We start from the raw sequence: 23630 nt of genomic DNA, 5'->3' as shown, positions 1-23630 counted from the left end.
TGAATGAGGTCCATTGTCTTTTAATTATACGTATTGTAGCAAACACAGGGTACATCAAACAGTGCATACTTTATCAACACGGTTTATGAAATGATAGTTCCACTGCTGGCTGAGCCCGGTTGTAAAATCCTTCTATAAATGCATGAAATCTCTGTGTGCATGTGTATCTGTCCCTCGCGAAACTCGAGAGTTTACAGTGATTATAGAGCAGCTAAAGGGGTTGTAACAACGGCCCTTAGCTGTTATAAAATTACTGTAAACAACGTCCTCGTGGGGCTTACTGCTTTAGTACATCTAACACACTGCTGTTATGCAAAGTAAACTCATTACTTGAACTGTGTCTCTCATCTAAATGGACTTCTTCTGCATAGCACACACTTATGACCTTGGCCTCAAATTAGCATCACATTGCTCTTTGGCAATTCTTCTTTCCCATAATTGTCCGTTTTACATCCAAGTAACAATTAAATGGAAACCAATGAATTTAAATACCAGATGAAATCAGGGATGCACCTATCTTTGCACAGTCCATTGGATCAAAAGAAGTGAAAATCAAAGCACAATCGGAAGTTTAATCAAACAAAGGTTTGAGCTCAACATTGATCTCAACATTTCACATTTCACATTTAGCATTGAATATTCATTTAAAGTTGACTGGGGGTCCCACATGGCTCTATACTTAGTCTGATCCTTTTTTCCATCTACAACACAAATCTGTTTGCAGAGAATAGCTGATCTATAAGCTCCCAATGCATTGCAATTCGACATGTTGTGACTGAGCTTGTATATTGCCTATTTTCGCCCAATACTCGCCCCCAGAATAGGGACGGTGGGGTTCTGTGTGGATATGAAACAAATATAAATGTTGCATGTTGGTTGTAACCTGGTTAAATTTCCCCAGAAACGGGGTGCGAGTGTAAGGTGTTTTGGAGCCTCTCTTCTGCAGCCTGATGGTGCTGGAACCCATGCCGTTTTAGAGTTCACCTACATCACTCTTTTTAATCAGAGGGTATCAGTCTCAGCTCGATACTCGAGAGTATCTTGTCAGATACTCTCATCCTCAAACGCTGGAGCTCTGAAGGGTCAGTGTGAGAGAGCAGAGCATCCCTAAAGCCCTCGGGGTCTCCTGTCTCACATGCACCGTCTCCCTGTAATGTTTCTCATTTAATCTTTCTGTCTTGTAAGTAACAATTAGAAAGCAAAGTTATAGAAATCTGTAGTTTTGTTGGTCTTGTCAAGTGCAGATGCGATACTGTAATGTGAGAGCAGAATTATGATTCTCTGCGCATTCACTCAAGGTTGAGTCCAGTCTCCCAGGTCGATAACCATGCACGTTCTCTTCAGTTAATGTCCATATACAGTACAGTTCTCTTTCGTTCATATCCATACACTCATAGTACATTCTCTCGAGTTAATGTTCCTTTGATCTGTTCAGACTAATTCTTCTCTTCTTTACACACACACACACACACACACACACACACACACACACACACACACACACACACACACACACACACACACACACACACACACACACACACACACACACACACACACACTTCTCTCTCTCTCTCCATCTCTCTCCGTCTCTTTTTCTTTCAGAGTTGGACTCATTGTAGATCTTAAAGATCCACAATGAGCTAATGAAAAATGCATGAAAGCATGAATGAACATTAACCTCTATCTCCCTCTCTTGCAGATACGGGCTCAATTCGCATCCTGCTCTACTCTCTCATCTTCCTCCTCAGCGTGTTCGGAAACCTGCTGATCATCGTGGTGCTGATGCTGAACAAGCGCATGCGGACCGTCACCAACTCCTTCCTGCTCTCACTGGCCGTCAGTGACCTGATGATGGCTGTCTTCTGCATGCCATTCACCCTCATCCCCAGCATCCTGCAGGATTTCATCTTCGGAGCCGCCATGTGCAAGATCTTCACCTATTTCATGGGTAAGAAAAGAAGAACGTTTGGGGCTTCTCGATAGCCAAGTGGTTAGGGGGCGCAGGATGAACATGAGCAACACGAGCGCAAGATGGCCTGTTCAGCAAGTCCCTGGTTTGATTCCCTGCCGGCTGGAGCATTTGCTGTGTCATTCCCCTACTGTCTCTTCACGTTTCCTGTCTCTCTCCAGTGTCTCTATCAAAATATAGGCTAATAATAATTAATAAATACATTTCACAAGCCAAATAGGATTTTGTAGCTGTCGGCATCACAGTTACTTTTCAGGAAATGGAGAAGTTCTTGTTAATACTTTTCATTGGTTTATTATAAAACCCACAGACAGACTTAACAATTTTTCAACCTGACGTCCCTATTTTGGGCATGTTATTATGGGTGAAAACTTTCAAATATTTTCAAAATATTTCAAAACTTTTAGTAGTTTGGAAAAAAAAGCTTGTCTGTTTTCGCTTCTTTTGTGACACTGTCATGCGAGTACAAGTGTGTAACCCCTTTCCTCACTATAAAGGGCCAAAAGTCTCATATAATAAAAACAGGATCCTGTGTTCTCAGCTGTTGGTGTTGAACTGGCTGATTCACCTAGTTTACCAGTACTAATGCAGGCTTGAGTTGATAGCAACAGAATACTTATGGTGCAGTGCCTCCACTGGAGATTACTAACCCATAAACTATGAGCTTTCTTTGTATTCCCCAGAAAAATGTGAATAGTTAGTAACAGTACCAAAATTGACAACCTCAGAATAGTAACAATAAAGTGCTCAGGACCACCATATAAACGGAATAACAAACAAAGGGATTTATTCCGTTTCTGTTGTATGAGTGGATGTGTGTGGGTGTGTGTGTGTGTAATGTTTGACAGCAATAACTGTTTCAAAACAGTTGACAATAACCAAATTAAAGATTTAACAAACCTCTGCATATAAAGCCAATAACACTTATTAACCTTGAAATAACTTACCCTTCTTCAGGGATATACCAAACCAACACAAAAATAGTGTGTGTGTGTGTGTGTGTGTGTGTGTGTGTGTGTGTGTGTGTGTGTGTGTGTGTGTGTGTGTGTGGAGAGTTCACAATTCACAGCTCACTCAGAGCAAATGTTCAATAACACTAATACCAAGCGCTTGGATTTTGTAAAACGGTGGGGCCCATACGTTGGTGCACAAAATCAAAGAAGATAAGAGAATACAAAAACTCCTTAGCAACACGTTCAGTCAGTGTCAGATGACTCCTCCTCCTTTTACTCACGGCTCCCCGCGAGTCACGGCCAAGTTCACAAGGGCTCCAAGGGCTTGAATGAATGAGCAACACAGTATATTCCACAGGATATATTCCACCGCGGCAGCGTTGACGCGCGACCCGTCGGCGACTCCTCTTCTCCACCGGTTGTCCCGTTTAAGCCCCGGTTAACGTGAACGTCCCCGAAAAACAAACATGTAAACAAAACACCGGACCCGTCGATTCTTCCGAGACGAGACTGAACTGGAGAATAGTTTTTAGCGAGGCACTAGACTTACAAACAAAATAAGATAAGACAGAGAATAACTTGTGCCAATACTGTGAATGTCTTTCAGTTTACAAAACCCTCGTTTTCTTAAAGAAAGTGGCTCTTTCCCTCGCAAACCACAATCAGGATATTCACACTCTCCTTCTCTTTGGCGCGTTAGAAAACAAGGAAGTCTTTCCATATGCCAACCCCCTCGCACTGATGCCACATTGGCACAAAAACAGGCACCAGTAGGCAGGAAGTATTATTAGCAAAATAAAAGCTGAAGTTAACCAACGCTGCATTGCTGAGAGAAAATAAATAATAAACATATATGCCACATATTCATTTCCATTCATTTCCTATATTTAGCAGGGCTCTACATTCTCCCCCCACCAAATTTCAGCATGCCCCCATGCTGGCAACATGACATAGAACCAAAGTTAACCCCACGTAACTTAGATGACTGGTACATCAGTTTTTTTCTTTAATGCTTCCCTTGACATACACAACTTACATTTAGCAAAAGAGTTACACCACCAAGTATGACAACTAGTGTAGTGTTCAGGGAAATGTAGTGTGTGTGATGTGGGTAAGTGAACAATATGCGTCGTCACTACAGGCTCTATGCATGGCTCTCCTAGCTTTTCATACGTGAATCGTTCTGCTGGCTTCCTGTCTCTCTCTGATTTCCTTAATTTAGGTTCTGAGTTCACTATAGTAGGATCCGTTGCAGTGTTGGTACTTTCAATAGGGCATTCCTGTTCTACTTCCCTTTCTTCACCGGCATCTACTACCTCAGCACTATCTTCTATTAAAGCAGATAGATCTTCTGAACATTCTGAGACCCTGGGCACTTCTGGGGCAGATTTAGCAGCATCAGACTCTATCACCTCCGGGTCTGTCTGATCACATATTTCCAGAGTGTCAATGACCACGTCCTCTAAATAACACCCATACTCAGACTCTGAATCTGAAGAGTGCTCCAGGGGTACATTAATGGCGGAGTCAACTTTGTGATCATCCTGAGCTTGTCTCCTTTCCTTGGCCTTCCTGCGCCTGAACGTTCTTTTGGTGGGAGCAGGCTCTGGGTCAACTTCAGGACTTAATCTGACTCCTTGGCCCAAAGGCAGAATATGATTCCGGTGCATGACCTTGACAGGTCCTGACCCATCCACAGGCTTCAGACGATAGACCGGGAGATCAGATAATTGCCCCTCAACCACATACAGAGTTGGACTCCAACGATCAGCAAGCTTTTGTTTACCTTTCAGGCCGAGGTTTCGAAGGAGGACGTTATCCCCAGGATTCAAGCAATGGTACCGCACTCTCTGGTCATATCTCTCTTTGTTACCTTGGTTCATTTTAGCGGCAGTGGATTTAGCCAGCTGGTATGCTGCTTGGAGTTCTTTCTTCATCTTAGATATGTATTTCAGGTGAGAAGTCGTTGATGGTCCATCTGCTGACACTCCAAAACAAACATCCACAGGTAACCTGGCTTCCCTTCCGAACATGAGGAAGTATGGGGAATAGCCGGTAGCCTCATTTGGGGTGCAGTTATATGCATGTACAAGATGAGTGATATGCTGACTCCATTTGGACTTCTGACTGGGTTCAAGAGTTCCTAGCATGTTCAGAAGTGTTCTATTGAAACGTTCGGGTTGAGGATCACCTTGTGGGTGGTAGGGTGACGTCCTTGATTTCCTCACTCCTAACATGGTCAGCATCTCTTTCACCAACTTGCTTTCAAAATCACGACCTTGGTCGGAATGTATGCGAGTCGGAACCCCATAGTGAATGAAGTATTTTTCCCATAGGGTTCTTGCCACTGTTATGGCCGTTTGATCCTTTGTAGGGATTGCCTGTGCATACCTTGTGAAGTGGTCCGTTATTACCAGCACGTTGCACACATTGCGGGAGTCTGGTTCTATGGACAGGAAATCAATGCATACAAGATCCATGGGGCCTGAACTGTGGATATGTGAGAGTGGTGCAGCTCTTTGGGGCAGAGTCTTTCTCTTTATGCATCGTTCACATGTCTTACAGTACGCCTCTACATCAAGCTTCATGCGAGGCCAGAAAAATCTGTCACAAACTAGGGCATACGTCTTGTCGAACCCTAGATGTCCATTGCTATCATGCAGTGACTTGAGGACAATGCTGTGATATTGCTTGGGGAGCACCAACTGTCGCCGTATACGCTGGTCAGACTGCTTAACTGTTCTGTATAGCAGACCCTGATTAATCGACAATTTCCCCCAATCTCTTTTCAGCAGTGTAATATCTGGATGGTCTGTCGATATGTAACTGGCAGGTGCCTTCTGACTGACAGCTAGCCATACTTTGCCTAGGCAGGGGTCACCTTTCTGAGCAGCCTGAAGCTCAGCTGGGCTGAAAGTGGGCAGTTGATCAGCTGCTACTGCAGTAGTGTGACAAAAAACCTTTGGAATGGCAGACACACTAGCTCCCATCGGCTCAACCATGCAGGGATAGTGTCCAGTTCCGGTGTCAATGGACATGGTCTGGCAGAGAGCCCTTACCCCAGGAACTGGAATTTCCTGCCATTCGTCATCCGGTGACGCACTATCATGTGGACGTCGGGACAGAGAGTCGGCATCAATGTTCTGTCGACCTGGCCTGTATTTCAAACTGAAGGTGTAAGTAGACAAAGCCGAGAGCCAGCGGTGTCCAGTGGCATCCAGTTTAGCTGACGTCAGAATATAGGTCAGTGGGTTGTTGTCGGTTATGACTTGTACTGGAACTCCGTAGAGGTAGTCATGGAGTTTATCGACAACAGCCCACTTCAGTGCTAGAAACTCCAGTTTGTGTGCTGGATAGTTTTTCTCAGATGGCGACAGACTCCTGCTGATGAAAGCGACTGGGCGTAGACCATCACCATGTTCTTGGTATAAAACACCACCTAAGCCGTCCAAGCTGGCATCCACATGCAGAACATAAGGCTTCTGGGGATCTGCAAACAGCAACACAGGGGCCTTGGTAAGCCGAGTCTTGAGTTCTTGAAAAGCATGTTCACACTGCTCATTCCATCGGGAACCAAAAGGCTCAGAAGGTTTGAAGTAAGTCTTGTCGGGCGAATTCGCAGCCTTACTTCCCTTTGAGTGGGAGCTGGGAGGATACCCTTGAAGGAGTTCATTTAGTGGACGACAGAGCTTTGAGAAATCCTTCACGAAACGGCGATAGTAGCCGCAAAATCCAAGATACGATCTGAGCGCCGTCACAGTTTGAGGTCTTGGCCAGGTGGCAACAGCCTCAATCTTGGATGGATCTGTCGCTACTCCATTTTGCGACACAACATGTCCAACATAAGTGACAGAAGTCCTGCCAAACTGACACTTGTCAAGTGATAGCTTTAAGCCTTCTTCTTCCAACCGGTCAAGAACTTTGAGCAGCCGCTCCTCGTGTTCTTCGAGAGTTCGCCCAAACACAATTACGTCATCCAGATACACCAACACTTCCAGAAAGTTCATGTCACCGACTGTACGTTCCATGATTCTCTGGAATGTGGCAGGGGCTCCTGAAATTCCTTGGGGCATGCGCTCGAATTGGTAAAAGCCCAAAGGACAAATAAAAGCAGTCTTTTCCTTGTCTGACTCGCTCATGGGAATCTGATAGTACCCACTCCTCAGGTCAAGCACGGTAAACCATTTACTGCCGGACAGAGAATGGAGAGCATCTTCTATTCTGGGAACAGTGTACTGGTCTGGTATCGTTCGGAGGTTAAGAGTTCTGTAGTCAACGCACATTCGAACCTTCCCTGATTTCTTGCGTACAACCACGATTGGCGAGGCATAAGGACTTCGCGATTCAGAGATAATGCCATAGTTTTGGAGGTCATGCAAGTGCTTCCGCACATCCTCGAAGTCAGCAGGCGACAAGCGGCGTGACCTCTCTCTGAAAGGTCTGGCATCTTTCAGTCTTATCTCGTGCCTTGTGCTCTTAGAGCAGCCCACATCCCACTCATGGCAAGAGAAAACCTCTTTTCTCTCCATCATTCTTTCACAGAGACGTCTCTTTGCCTCCTTTGGCATAGTAGAGGTCCCAAAATCAAAGGACTCAGGGGTCAGCTCAACAGCATTTTCAGTGGTACTTTGCGCCATTGGCAGTGGAACAGAGGCTACCGGATAAATGTGGGCTAGGGGAGTTCCACGTTTCAGGAAAATTTCTCTTGATGACATGTTTTTAACAGTCACTGTAATGCGCCTACTGAACACGACCTCAGACGGGTGAACCTCAGGTCTCACCTGTAACTCTTCGGGAGAGGAAGTATCTTTAGGCTGATCAATAAGAGCAAGCTGGTCTGTGAACTCACCAGGGAACTTGGGGAGGCCAGTGACTTTAAACACCTGTCCCGGTTTTACTGTAATCGCCTTGCGTTGGGCAAACCACACCGTTCCATGCTTGTCTGTATCTTTTGGGGAAAGGTCAGTCTGTTTAATAGTCTTGTAGGCTTCTCGGAAAACAGGGTGTATGGCCAAAGTTTTTAGGAATTCTTCCCCTGCCTGTTTTCTGCAAGACTCGAACATTGTTCTCACCAGCTGAGTGTTGGTTCCCACCAATATGGCAATGTTTTCATTTGTCACTGGGTCAGGACAGACTAGAGCCAAGGTGTCAACTGTCTGTGGCACTCCGGTTACAGTTTCAGTAAATCTGAGTTGGACAGACAGGTAACCATCATAGGGGTACTTGTGAGTGCTTAAGCCCCATATTTCAAGTTGTTCGATCGGTTGGAGAGGTAAGTGTTTCAGGTAAGAGTCATAGAAACTACGATACAGGAGAGTCACTTGGGAACCACTGTCAATCAGGGCTCTTGTGTAAATTCCTTCTATCTGCACTGGTACATCAGATGAGGGGCCCACCAGACCTGAAGGTAACTGGTTTTGGCTTCCCCTCACTGGGGGCGAACATGTGGTGGAACGAACCTCATGTGGAGCCAAGGACCGTTCCTTTACCTGGCTCCGGGGAAGTTTCCCTGCTGCCGGGACCCTCTAATCAGCTTCTGAGTCACTTTCCGCAGATCCTCAGGTTGCTGACAGTTAGTTTTAGTGTGCCCATCTTCCCCACACTGGTAGCAAAAGATTCCTGGCTGTGGAGCTCTGGACGTTCTCACTCTGGATGGTGCATCCCGGGCAGCAACTTCTGGCATTTGAGTTACAGGCCCAGCCATCGCCATCGAACGCTCAGGGGTAGTAGGAGTTACTGGAGCGACGGTCAACAGTCGGGTTACTTGAGAAGATAATTCCTTCACTTCGTTTCTTAAACTGTTCAGCTCAGAGGTCACAGAAGTCTGGGTTACAGTGGCAGCAGCGACGGTAGCAGCAGTCTTCACACCTTCTCTGGCGCTGATCCAATTTTCTTCTTCTCGTACGTCACGCATCAGCTGTGAGAAGGAAGGGGGTTTCGCCAGAGTGTGGCTCAGCCTTATGCGCAGAGCGACCATGTCATGAGTTAGAGCACCCTTGACGAGCTGTTCTATCCGTGCTCGATTCATGTCTTCTGCCCTAATTCCTCCCTTTAGAAGAGTGCGGTGGAGAAGTTTGTCAAGTCGATACAGGAACGCAGAGAGTTTTTCCCCTTCATTCTGGTATGTGTGTCTGAAGGTGGCCAGAAGGTCTGCTCCACTTTCTGTAGTGCCATAGGCTGTGTCAAGAGCAGATAAATAATCAGTGGCTGTGGCATTGGGAATGCTGACCTTCAAGAATCGAACAATATCAGCAGCAGGCCCTTTTAAGCTCTCCACTATGCGCTGTCTCTTGGCAGCATCGTTGCACTGCCACTCACTGATCATTTGGGTAGCCTGCTCCATCCAGGCATCATATTCTTCCTCACCAGGGGATACAGGTTTCAATCCTGAAAACAATCTGAGCTTTCTGTAGCTAGGTCCGTCTGCAGAGACCTGGTTGCACTTGTCCACTAATTGGCCAATCGCATGTACTAAATCCATGTTCACATCTGCTTTTGGAGATTGGCTTTCTGATGCAATGGCCCGGAAATCTTCCATAGATTTACCTTCTGTTTGTAGTAGTGACAACAACTTTGCTCGGAAAGCGTCTTCCACAGGAGCAGTTTCTGTTGTTACAAGAGTTTCAACTACATGCACGGCCCAGGGTCCAGCTTCACCATCAATGCCTATTTCTGGAGGTACGGTAAGAGGGTCTAAATCTCTGCTAGCCTCCAGTAACAGGAACAGCTGGGTGCCAGTGGAGTCTCCGCGGCGGCCACAAATCTTAGGATTCCCAAAAATCTTTACTGTATCTAATACTTTAGTGATAGTCTCTTCCTTAACATCTATAGGTACCCTGCTCAGTAATAATGCACGAGAAGGGCTGACTTTTTCCTGTTGAATCCATTCAACAGCCTTAGAAAGATCCATTTTGTCTTTTTTTTTTTTTTTTTTTTTTTTTTTTTTTTAAATGGAAACAAAAAACATGTGCCTGTCTGGTAAATAGGTGAAGAAAATAATATATCTCAGCGGTGCCTCCAAAATGTAACCCCTTTCCTCACTATAAAGGGCCAAAAGTCTCATATAATAAAAACAGGATCCTGTGTTCTCAGCTGTTGGTGTTGAACTGGCTGATTCACCTAGTTTACCAGTACTAATGCAGGCTTGAGTTGATAGCAACAGAATACTTATGGTGCAGTGCCTCCACTGGAGATTACTAACCCATAAACTATGAGCTTTCTTTGTATTCCCCAGAAAAATGTGAATAGTTAGTAACAGTACCAAAATTGACAACCTCAGAATAGTAACAATAAAGTGCTCAGGACCACCATATAAACGGAATAACAAACAAAGGGATTTATTCCGTTTCTGTTGTATGAGTGGATGTGTGTGGGTGTGTGTGTGTGTAATGTTTGACAGCAATAACTGTTTCAAAACAGTTGACAATAACCAAATTAAAGATTTAACAAACCTCTGCATATAAAGCCAATAACACTTATTAACCTTGAAATAACTTACCCTTCTTCAGGGATATACCAAACCAACACAAAAATAGTGTGTGTGTGTGTGTGTGTGTGTGTGTGTGTGTGTGTGTGTGTGTGTGTGTGTGTGTGTGTGTGTGTGTGTGTGTGTGTGTGTGTGTGTGTGTGTGTGGAGAGTTCACAATTCACAGCTCACTCAGAGCAAATGTTCAATAACACTAATACCAAGCGCTTGGATTTTGTAAAACGGTGGGGCCCATACGTTGGTGCACAAAATCAAAGAAGATAAGAGAATACAAAAACTCCTTAGCAACACGTTCAGTCAGTGTCAGATGACTCCTCCTCCTTTTACTCACGGCTCCCCGCGAGTCACGGCCAAGTTCACAAGGGCTCCAAGGGCTTGAATGAATGAGCAACACAGTATATTCCACAGGATATATTCCACCGCGGCAGCGTTGACGCGCGACCCGTCGGCGACTCCTCTTCTCCACCGGTTGTCCCGTTTAAGCCCCGGTTAACGTGAACGTCCCCGAAAAACAAACATGTAAACAAAACACCGGACCCGTCGATTCTTCCGAGACGAGACTGAACTGGAGAATAGTTTTTAGCGAGGCACTAGACTTACAAACAAAATAAGATAAGACAGAGAATAACTTGTGCCAATACTGTGAATGTCTTTCAGTTTACAAAACCCTCGTTTTCTTAAAGAAAGTGGCTCTTTCCCTCGCAAACCACAATCAGGATATTCACACTCTCCTTCTCTTTGGCGCGTTAGAAAACAAGGAAGTCTTTCCATATGCCAACCCCCTCGCACTGATGCCACATTGGCACAAAAACAGGCACCAGTAGGCAGGAAGTATTATTAGCAAAATAAAAGCTGAAGTTAACCAACGCTGCATTGCTGAGAGAAAATAAATAATAAACATATATGCCACATATTCATTTCCATTCATTTCCTATATTTAGCAGGGCTCTACAAGTGTAATTGGGCATTCATTTATATTTGAACAACAAAAAACATACTGTAAGGGGCGGCAATGGCTCAGGAGATAGATCGGCCACTTGGGATGGTTCCCAGTTCGATCCCGGGGTCTCCCAGAGTTAGTGTCGAAGTGTCCTGGCTTGAGCAAGACGCTGAACCCCTAATTGCTCACTATGAGCAGGTTGGTGCCTTGCATGGTTGGTGTATGAATGGTGTGAATGGGTGAATGTAATGCACAATCATTGTAAAGTGCCTTGGATAAAGGCGCTATATAAATGCACCATTTACCATATAAATGCACCATATAAATGCACCATTTATAAAAAGATGGAATGTGGAGATTCAAGGTTTCTGCCAGACAGCGATGATTAAAAAATACAATCTCACAGTGATTGGATGGTAGCCTGGCAAAGTAGCCGACTGGGCCCCAGTCAAAACTGACATGTATTTTGGTTAGTGGCCAGTGTTTATTTCACACTCTGGGGATACATTTCTAGCAGGGGAGACCGGCAGCATATGGGGGACACAGGGAGAGCACTCTGGGGCAGGCAGGGTTACAGGAGCTTCTGGAGCCCATTATGTCATTGATGGGCACACATGAAATGTGCATTGCACGAAATAAACCGTGGCTCAAAAGCCCCACATCTATGCCGGCCAGGTTTTAATTATTGGTTTCTGCTGCAAAGTAACCTCAAGGGCTCTTTCTCCAGTGGCCACTGGCATCTGGGCCTGTCTGGCTTAAAGCCAGAAGTCTCCACTGTGTTTAGGATATTATGGACACATTCTGCCAGACCATGGCTTAGACCAGTGGGCTTATGGTTATTGATTACAAATGAAATGTGTCTTCTGCCCCCCAGAAAAAGCTTTGTCCAGTGTTTTGTTATCATTGATAAGATTTTTTTCTTTTTATGTATTTAGACAGTGAGCCAGAGTCTCCCTGTGTTTAGCATATTATGGACACATTCTGCCGGACCATGGCTGAGACCATTGCGCTGGCATAGTGGGCTTATGGATCACAAATTAAATATGTCTTCTACCTCCTAAAAAAAGCTTTGTCCAGTGTTCTGTTGTTATTTATTTATTTTTTAAATATTATTATTATATTTATTTTTAGACAGTGCAGGGAGACAGAAACCTGAGGGCAGAGAGGAGGGAATGGCATCTGGGACATTGCAATTTTCATGTTTGCTTCATTTCATCTACTGGTGCGTGTGCTTCTTGCTTTTGATTTTAACGGATGTTCACAGTATTAGACAGTGCCGTGACGAGAGACTGGAAAGACAGATAGTGGATGACCTTCAATGCAAGTCTTGAACTGAACTGAAACCCACAATGTCACAACGGGGTCTGTTTGTGACTGTGTGTAACATAGTAGTCCAGCCCGAAGACCAGAAGCCGAAAGCTTGATTTATATTTGGTTGTACACCAGTGCCACGTGCCGAAAATAGCAGATCTAGATCTACACGTTGCCGTGCAACTAAGTACAACAGGGCTTTATCGTCTCCCTTGGACAAGAGGAAGGGGGATTCGCCTCTAGATATTTGGTTTCCCATGTGTTTACGTTTATATTAAATGTAGGTAGAATGTCGAAGATAATGGATGAGAAAATAATGAAAAAGCAGTGCAGCTTAACAGACTGTGAAATCGAAACATTAGTTGAGGACGTAGCAAACGATGAACAATGTTATTTGGCAGCATAGTAGTGTCATATCAAACAAAAAGAAAAAAGGGAGTGGGAGAAATTGGCTCGTGTCTTGAATGTAATTACATTATGATGTTGGTTCAGTGCAATAAAAAAGCAGAACAGTGCCCATAAGGCAAGAGTCACAGACACTGTCTGGAGGAGGATAGGGGACTATCTCACATATCTCCACTGGACCAGCACAGCCTGTCAGTGGCATCGTCACCATCGTCCAGGGAGATGGCGATGCCGAGACGTTTAAAAAAAAAAAGTTTTGGCCCATTCATCCACACTGATTTGACACAAGCAGGGAAAGGGTGCTTTCTACCCAAGATAAATGTCTATTTCATGCTAATATATTGGGCAATAAAGTAGCAAATTCTTATCTGATCTAGAACAGAATACACCAATTTAAAACTTGATTAACATTTGTGTTGCTATGACATTATATTGGACTCAGAACACACACTATTAAAATTGTTACTGCATAATCTCTCCCTCTCTGTTGCCAAAACACACGTACTGCCTGAAAATGTGCATACACTACCTGCAGAGTATCTTTGCTCCTACATTATTTTATTGACTCTTGGTTCAATGAATAGTCCAACTATCATAATCAACATCACCATCATTACCATCACCGCCCTAGTATGTGTACAGCATGTGTGTGTAGGCCCTATGTGGGAGATCGACAGGGAAGTTGTGTGGTATGCTGCTTGACCTCCTTGCATTGTCTAATCCTTATCAAGTTGACTGTGGTGTTCCACAGGGTAGCATTTCAGGTCCTGTATAATTTTTTTTGTGTTAATGTCATGATTGACGCTTGTTTGTTATTTATGCATGCAGTTGATTCTACTCTCCTGATGTCACACAAACTGCAGTCCACTCTGGAGTGCTCTCTGAGTGCAGAATTGTCTATGGTTAAAACCTGTCTCACTGACAACATATGCGCAACATTTTAGCTATAACCTTCAGGTTATGAGATAGTAAACAATGTCAGTGTTGGCCAATTCTTGAGTGACTTTGACTTTGCCTGCTTGGTTTGAGAGTTTAACTACTCGTCAAAGTCAAGGAGCCAATTCAACAAACTCAAATGGCTTCCAGTGGAAAGTCACTTTGTCAACAGGTTGAAATTATCAACAAGTGCTTCTCAATGGAATAGCTTGGGCGCAGACATTTTATGTTTAAATATCTAACACAAACTTGGCTGTTGGAAAAGGTACCTGTGTGATTCCAGCCGTTTGTATTTATTTTAATGTATTATCTTATTTTATAAATCGTCATGTTTTGTTTTGGAAATTGGTTTTATTTGTATTTTAAAATATTTTTTTGGGGGGCTTTTCTTTCTTTTTTAATAGTACATTATACATAGTGGATATTGACATGAAACAGGGAGAGACAGGTGGGGAGTGACACGCAGAAAAGGTCATCGGGATCGGGATTTGAACCCGCAACACGCTGTCAGGCTGCATTAATGCCTAGAGTGGAATGTGCCTGGACCGCTAGGCCAGCAGGCACCCGGCTTTATTTATTTTCAATATGACTCCCAGACATGGTGGTTCATCATCGTTTTAGTTTATCAGTGAAAGGATTGAAAATAAGTCTCACCCCAAATAAATGGGTTATTTGCAATTCAATCAATCGCATTTGATACATGGCCCCTGAAGTCTAATGTCTTGGCCAACCAATAAGCCTGTGGCTGAGTGGTTTGACATTTTTACATCAAACCACTCAGCCACATGGGTATTGGTTGAAATAAAGGCTGAGTGGTAGATGCTTGGTTTCTGGGTTTGAATTCAGGTGGTTACAGCTGGTCAGTGTGCTTGCAGTAATATATACTGTATAATTGACTTTTGTCTCTCTGTTCTGTGGTACGAAAATTAACTGCTGACTTAAAACATTGTGAGATTGGCTCGAATGCCGTCATACTAAACCACATACAGTAAAGCTAGCTATATATATATATATATATATATATATATATATATATATATATATATATATATATTTATATTATATATACACACACACACACACACACACACACACACACACACACACACACACACACACACACACACACACACACACACACACACACACACACACACACACACACACGTGTACCAATATTTCGCTGCTTATGAGTGAGTGACAGATACGTATATACCCCTCTTGATTCTTGTATATCCCACAAGAGGTTTTGATTGAATGATTGTCTCAAGGACAGCGGGGCATAAAAAAAAACATCAAAGCAAGGCTGGGAAAGGCTTCTACCAACTCTGTTCCATCTGGAGGTCCAAGCAATACAGCCTTAAAACAAAGATGCTCCTGTACAACAGCGTTGTCAAGTCTGTTCTGCTGTTCAGAGAGCTGGCCGAGTGGTCAAAACAGACATGAGTCGAATGGAAGTGTTTCACAATGGATGCCTCTGATGAATACGCCAGATCTTTTGGCCTAACAAGGTCTCCAACAATGTACTGTACAAGAAAACAGGGAGCCGGAGCATCACCAAGGAGATTACACACCTTCCAGTCAGCTTCCCCCCCAGTCCCTAGTCAACTGCATCACTGAAATAAAAACCTGGATGACCACTAACCTTCTCAAACTAAACAGTTCAAAAACAGAGCTCATGGTTGTGGCTCCCAAGGCACTGCTTAAGAAAATTGGAGATGTTCTACTCCATGTCGATGGCAGCTCCTTATCTCCATCTCTGGAAGTCCGCAACCTTGGCATTATTCTGGACTCAACCCTCTCCTACCAGTCACACATCAAATCCATAACCAAATCGGCCTTCTTCCACCTCAAGAACATCTCTAGACTCCGTCCCTCACTCTCTGATTCTGTGGCTGAGACCCTCATTCATTCATTTGTAACCTCCCGTCTGGACTACTGCAATGGAGTCCTGTTTGGGCTCCCAAACAAATACCTGGATAGGCTCCAGTATGTCCAAAATTCAGCTGCCAGAGTTCTCACCCGCACCAAGCCTTGGCAGCACATCACCCCTACACGTAAACAACTGCACTGGCTTCCTGTTCAATTCCGCATCCACTACAAACTCCTCCTTCTCACCTACAAATGTCAAAATGCCCTTGCTCCACAGTACCTCTCAAGCCTACTCCATAAACCAAGCCGGTCACGGACCCTGCGGTCCACAGACTTGGACCTCCTTGCTGTCCCCAACGCAAACATGCGAACTTTCGGGGACAGAGCCTTCAGTGTGGCAGCCCCCACCCTGTGGAACTCCATCCCAATAGGGATTCGCCATGCTCCAACACTGGACTCTTTTAAAGCTGCCTTGAAAAGACACCTATTCTCTCAGGCTTATGGCATATAGTTGTTTTTTGTTTGTTTGTTCAGTTGTCAGTTGTCTGGATTTGTTCATTGTTCTTATGTAAAGCGTCCTTGGGTTTATGAAAGGCGCTATATAAATTCAAGCTATTATTATTATTATTATTACACACAGACATCTGAGATGGCAGGACTGCACCACAAAGGTTTCCTTGGCTTACGATGTGTACACCATCAGGCAAAAGAAAACCTGCGAGGCACAAAACCACCTGCCGCAGAACTGTGACACAAGATGACAGATGAACCTTCATGGGGAAATGGCGCAACATGCCGCCAGGGACCGAATGCAATGAGAGCGCTCATTGAAACCTTATGTCCCATAGGGCAGTGGTTCCCAAACTGGGGGTCGGGGTCCCCACATGATTTTGATGGGGTCCCCAGATGACAGTAAAGTGACAATGTAAGGACTTTTAATAAGAAACAAAAGAAAATAAATGAAATGAAAAGACCATTACGGCATCAAAAGTAATCAACCAACTGGTCAAACATTGGCCAAATTGTCAAATAATAGGCTATAAGAAAGAGGTAATAAAAAAATTAATAGCTGACAACGCTGTGAGCTTGTAGATCAGCTATCTTCACAATATTTATCTGTGGAACCGAGTCGAACTAAATGTAATGCCTCAACTCCAGTATTACATTTCCCACTTGCTACAATAAGACCTTTAAGACCTTTTTCCCCCCTACTGTCAGAACAGAAGTATCACGTTGGAACTCCTGGAACAATCACACACCTTCAGGAGTGTTACCCAACCATGCTGTCTCCAATCAAGCTGGGAGTCAAGGTGCCCATTGATCCCTGACGCCTATGTCTGCAGTATAAATTGGGCTTTAGTCAGTCTTTCTCCATTGTTCCATTGCTCATCTTTGTCTCGACTGTTTTCAGTCGACTGAAATTCACCTTCGACTCTGAATGGGCTGTACGTTGAATAGCCTGGATCCGCCGTCTCGTTAGGTCTCTCCAAAATAAAATATATTGGGCCGTATGGAGAAGATTGTATTTTCGCCTGCTGACTCTCCCCATTCCAATTCTCTTCTTCAATTACCAAGCTTTCTAAGCTGCAAGTGACACAGTTGGTAAGACCGTCTATAATGAGCTCTTCATGACAGATTTTTTATCATGTCACTTTGCTGTTATCTCACTCTTTTCAGCTGTGGGGAGTGTTTTGCCCGGCATGCCTGATGTGAAGCGATGCATCATCTACCTGCTTTCTGCTTTTGTGTTTTTTTCTCTCTTCGCCTTCTCGCCGGCTACAGGTCTGCGATATCAATACGGCCCAGACAGGACATGGCTACGAGCAACACCCTTCATCAAACAAAGCCAGTCGATAAAACAGAATCATTTAGGCTTTTCTTTCCCATTGATTTTGTGCCTGCCCTCAGCGAACTCATCGGTTAACACACGCACGCTTGTGAGCGCACACACACACACACACACACACACACACACACACACACCGCACACACACGCACATGCCCGCGCACGCGCACTTACACTTTGCCATTCATATCTTAAATCCTTCCTTCCATCTAAACACCCATCCATCTACCGCTTTCCATCCTTCTTCCCTTCCATCGGCCGATAAATCTCTCATTCATCCCTTCCTCCCACTCTCTATCCATGCATTCATTCATCCATCCTTATTCTCTCAATCCATCCATCCATCCATCCACCTCCCCTCTCTCCCTCAATTTACATACTTGTTTTCTTCTTCTGCAAAAACCTGGCCATGGAGGGCATCTGGCACTTATTTTTTCATAACACTGTAATTGCATTTGTAAGGGTTTGTATGCCTTCAGGCTACTTCCAGCCTCTGGCGGCATGCACGTCTCCGGAAGTGAATTATGTGGAAAGAGAACGTGGAAAGTAGTAAATCCTATCTGACTCCCAGGAGCCACAGCATAGATGAGTTTTCTCCTCTTTAAAAAAGCCCTCAACTCTAAAGCTCAGACCTCCGCCACTGCCTCATACCGGAGGTTGACTTTTGAGAATTGTCCTTCCTGGAAAGTCGGTTATTAACCGACATATTGTAGACGTTCATATTATGTTCATGTTTTAATGAAGAAGGAAAGGGATTAGTGGTACTCCTCCAAAGATGGAAGAAAACATGGCAGAAAACATAAGACGAGGACTTCGCTTAGTTGCCAGGTAATTGCCTTGACAGCTCCTTGTCCATACTCAAAACCTCTTTTACTATGAATCAAACCCTTGGATTTAAGTTTAAAGTCATGTTTACCTTGGCACAGTTGCAAAACTTTTCTGAAGGTTGCTGTAGAGTCAGTTATATAGTTGTTATATACATACGTTATACTTTCAAATACAACATTTATTATTATTATTATTTTTATTATTATTGTCTCCGCCGGAGGCGGAGAGTATGTTTTCGCTTCGTCCCGCCGTTTGTTCACCTCCCTCCTAGCCAAGTTAACATTGGTCAAGCTCCACGTGACACGTGTCAATATGTTGACACCAATGCCTTTGATTGGCTAGAGGGACGCATGACAAAATAAAATCCTATAAATAGGTGTGTCACTTCAAAAAGCCATTTATGTTTTTGAAGTGAGGTAAGACAGGCTCAATCAGTCTTGATTGGAACAGTACCTTCCAGTACAAATCACCCGTCCGTGCGTGTGTGTGTCCCTCTGAGAACACCTAACATTGGTCAAGCAAAGGCGCAGAAGGCCAAAGCTAAGAAAGCATACTCATCTACAACAGTAACACAGAAGAGGATTATAGAGTTGAATTGATCCCACAACAAGGCCGAAGTCAGAGAGGCAGGTGTTGTTTGCAAGGCATGTGGTTCTTTGTGACCACATCCTCTGCTCTCATGAGAGCAGAGGATGTTTCATACCTACCCACACGCACGAGAGCAGAGGATGTTTCATATCTACCCACACGCACAGCCGTTAACTTCACCTTGTCAAAACAAGATGGCGCCGACATGCACAGCGGTGAACTTCACCCTTCACCCCAAGAGAAAAGGTGAGGTGACACGTTTTAGTAGAGAAAGAGGAGAAACAAGAACATGACATGAGTGTGTGTGTGTGTGTGTGTGTGTGTGTGTGTGTGTGTGTATGTGGGCGTGTTAACTTTGCAACAGTTTTATGGTCTGTCAATGCTCCTCCTCTTGCCTGAGTCATCTGACATAAACCATGAAACAGGGAGGTTCTTATTCTTACATTCCTCACTGCCAACACGCTCTCTCACACATAGAGAGACGGATGATACGATAAACTTTCAGATCAAACCTACAACTTCCAGTAAGGAGGACAGACTGTCTTTCCACAGATACAGGAGGGAATACTGACCCAGACCACTAGAACCTGCTGCTGACTCTGTCAGCTGAATGGACTTTAACAACAACCACGATTCACAGTGAAAGTAAACTTCAGGGAACATTCTAGAGGAGAAAGTGTTACCACCACTGACTGATTTCCTGTATTGTGTGAGTGTTTGTAGCTTCACTCAGAGACTAAATGGCTTCCACGTCGTCTCTTCCAGAAGAGGATTTTTCCTGTCCTGTGTGTCATGACATCTTTAAAGATCCTGTTATCCTGCCATGTAGCCACAGCTTCTGTAAGGCTTGTCTGCAGGAATGGTGGAGACAGAAGGGAAAAAAGGAATGTCCAGTTTGTAAGGAAATACATTCAACAGATCGTCTACCCCGTAACCTGGCTCTGAAGAACCTGTGTGAGGCCTTCATACAGGAGAGACGGAGAGCTTCAAAACTTAAGAGAGCTTCATCAGGGTCTGAGGATCTCTGCAGTCTGCATGCTGAGAAACTCAAACTGTTCTGTCTGGAATGTCAACAGCCAGTGTGTGTTGTGTGTCGAGATTCTAAAAAACACACCAACCGCAGTTTCAGACCCATCGATGAAGCTGCTCTGGATCACAAGGAGGAAGTCCAGAAATTACTGAAACCTTTACAGGAGAAACTGATGGTCTTTAATCAAGTTCAAAAGAAAATTGACCGAACAGCGAAACACATTAAGGCCCAGGCCCGGTACACAGAGAGGCAGATTAAAGAAACGTTTAAGAAGCTTCATCGGTTTCTACATGAGGAAGAGGAGGCCAGCATCACTCCACTGAGGGAGGAAGAGCAGGAGAAGAGTCAGATGATAAAGGAGAAGATGGAGGGTCTGAACAGAGACATATTAACCCTTTCAAACAACATCAGAGCCATAGAGGAGGAACTGAGAGCTGAACACATCTCATTCCTGCAGAACTACAAGACCACAATGGAAAGAGTCCAGTTCACACTGCAGGACCCACAGCCGGTCTCTGGATCACTGATAGACGTGACCAAACACCTGGGCAACCTGACCTTCAGAGTCTGGAACAAGATGAAGGACATTGTCTCCTACACTCCTGTCATTCTGGACCCCAACACTGCTAGTCCAGAATACATCCTGTCTGATGATCTGACCAGTGTGAGACCTGGAGAAAGACAGAAGCTTCCTCACAACCCAGAGAGGTTTGACGAAGTTGGCTATGTCCTGGGTTCTGAGGGCTTTAACTCAGGGACTCGCAGCTGGGATGTTAAGGTTGGAGACAATGCAGACTGGATGCTGGGTGTGTTAGCAGAGTCTCACCAGAGGAGGGGAAACAGAGGGGGTCAATACTGGGGAATATGGTTAGAGGAAGGTAAATACGCAGCAGAGTCCTCATCAGGGTCAGACACTGATCTCTCATTGAAGCAGAAACCTCAGAGGATCAGAGTCCAGCTGGACTGGAATGAAGGAAAGCTGTCATTCTCTGATCCTGATACTAACACACACATACACACCTTCACACACACTTTCACTGACACACTCTTTCCATTCATTTGCACTGGTGATGATACTGTCCCTCCGAAGATATTACCAGGGAAGATCAGTGTAAATGTGGAACCACATAGTTAGACATGATGATGATGATGATGATGATGATGATAAGCCATTTAGAATGTTTATGGGGTAATATTACTCTGTTTAGAATATATATGATTGTGTTGTGGTCAATTACAGTCACATTAACAGGTGTTTCCTAAAGCAGTGGTTCTCAAACTTGTTATGATATTATATATATATATATATATATATATATTTTTTTTTTACATCACATTAAAACTGTGTTCATAAATAAGACTTGTTTAAATGATCATCTGACTCCTGAAGCACCCACCACCACGTACAGTATAAACAGTGAGGAGCCTATTGTGAGCGTGAACTGGAGGATGGGGGGCCCGTCCTGAATAGCCTGCATCAGGGCCCGCTGTTACTACATTTGATCTCCTGCTTCTTATCCTTGACTGTAATCTGGATTAAACCTTGATGTGAACTTCCTGCCTGATGGTTTCTGTGTTGTACTGTCACTATTTACGACAGTCCAGGTTATAGACTCTAGGCTATAAAATATATCATGAGTCAAACTAATTCACTTGATGTTATCCCTTTATAATGACTGATAATGACGTTATTTTAATTTTCATCAAACCAAGACATTATGGCAGGGCATTTAACTTTGATAAATAGCCTACATTTTGGTATTATTTATAATTCCAGTATATTCTGTATTCAGTTATGACTTATTCATTATCATGTTCTGATCTGCCTAGTGACAGTCAAGACTTTGGTGTCAACTTGGCCACAGTCATAACTTCATAATGTCACCCTTCAAAATAATGTATTAGCTGTTGAAAGAGAAAAGGATGATTCAACAACATTCAGTCAAAGGCCAAGTGACTAAAACAACTAACTGACTTACCAGAAAACACAGCAGAAATATATGAATATATCCTGTTGCTACTGTTAAAGTTCACTTTAAAAGAGTTGACATTATTTGTCTCTATATTGTACAGATCAGTTTTAATTGTCTTAAGATGAAAGGCAGAGTGACAAGACTAGTGATGATGTCACCAAGAGACACATACTGGAGCTGCTCCATAGATGGTTAATGGAACATTAGAACATAATAACAAATAATGGAACATTATTATGATATAATAATGAAACGTTAGAACACTATGACATCCATTCATGGTGATTTGTAACTAGCGGTAAGGCTAAGTAAATACATTCAAGCTAAACTCATGTGGATGTAATATTAACAATTCTATGAGTCACACAGTTCAGTGTCAAATGGACATCAGCTCATATAAAGTGTTATTGATTGATTGATTGATTGATTGACATTTTTATTAGGCAAAAGAATGTTAAACAACACAGTTACATTTATAATGCTTTTGTCTAAAAGGTCCGGCCAAAAAAGTCCTTGCGGACTTGTTTCCGTTGGGGTCCTTGAGTTAATTTCATAGACATATATAGTAGCAACCAAACAGTTCAAAAATCAACATGAAAATACAGATAATACAGAAAAAATACCACTATGTACAAAAAAAAAAAAAAAGCATTTAAAAAATATATGTACAAAAAAAGGGGGGGGGGTTATTGTTCTGATATCCAGTTTAGGGAGACTGTTTTGAGACACGATTCAATATCATTTGAATAGAACAATATAAATGTTTTAGTGTGTATTTTGCATGTAATCACGGCCCCCATATCAATATAACTGTGAGTGTAACATAGATTCAGATTCACTTTATTCTCACTTAGATGCACTGGTTAGGTACATACATGGACATGCAGGTTTACCTGCATGTCACTATTGACTCTATTATCAACCTAGAAAGCTGTACAAGAACAATGTGAGAGTTAAACAGTGTGAATGGTCATGTTTTTTTGTTTTTGTTTTTGTCTCCGCCGGAGGCGGAGAGTATGTTTTCGCTTCGTCCCGCCGTGTGTTCACCTCCCTCCTAGCCAAGCTAACATTGGTCAAGCTCCACGTGACACGTGTCAATATGTTGACACCAATGCCTTTGATTGGCTAGAGGGACGCATGACGAAATAAAATCCTATAAATAGGTGTGTCACTTCAAAAAGCTTTATGTTTTTGAAGTGAGGTAAGACAGGATCAATCAGTCTTGATTGGAACAGTACCTTCCAGTACAAATCACCCGACCGTGCGTGTGTGTGTCCCTCTGAGAACACCTAACATTGGTCAAGCAAAGGCGCAGAAGGCCAAAGCTAAGAAAGCATACTCATCTACAACAGTAACACAGAAGAGGACTATAGAGTTGAATTGATCCCACAACAAGGCCGAAGTCTTTATTTTTTATTTTTTATCCCGCGATTTTTGTAACCCATATTTTTCACCCGGTGAAATTGTTGTTTAACAAAACTTATTTTTTT

At 43.6% G+C, this 23630-nt stretch overlaps 2 protein-coding genes across 2 annotated transcripts in view; both read left to right on the top strand.

Annotated features, from left to right (window-relative positions):
- Positions 1-23630, top strand: part of LOC308080541 (cholecystokinin receptor-like) — a gene marked incomplete at its 5' end in the record, with an annotated part of 56376 nt that overhangs the window by 14357 nt on the left and 18389 nt on the right. Inside the window, one exon of the mRNA XM_080422437.1 lies at positions 1703-1951. Within this exon, the coding sequence (XP_080278563.1) occupies positions 1703-1951 (249 nt within the window). The remainder of the gene's footprint in view (positions 1-1702; positions 1952-23630) is intronic.
- Positions 19632-21401, top strand: LOC308080941 (E3 ubiquitin-protein ligase TRIM35-like). Its single transcript, XM_080423056.1, has one exon. It carries the CDS (start codon positions 19878-19880, stop codon positions 21300-21302), a length of 1425 nt encoding a protein of 474 aa, XP_080279182.1. The 5' UTR covers positions 19632-19877; the 3' UTR covers positions 21303-21401.

This window comes from Gymnoscopelus braueri (genome assembly GCF_963280865.1).
Source record: "Gymnoscopelus braueri genome assembly, chromosome: 24".
In the NCBI taxonomy this organism is placed as follows: domain Eukaryota; kingdom Metazoa; phylum Chordata; class Actinopteri; order Myctophiformes; family Myctophidae; genus Gymnoscopelus; species Gymnoscopelus braueri.
The sequence above is the reverse complement of the archived record's forward strand: the minus strand, read 5'-3'. Positions and strand labels throughout refer to the sequence as shown.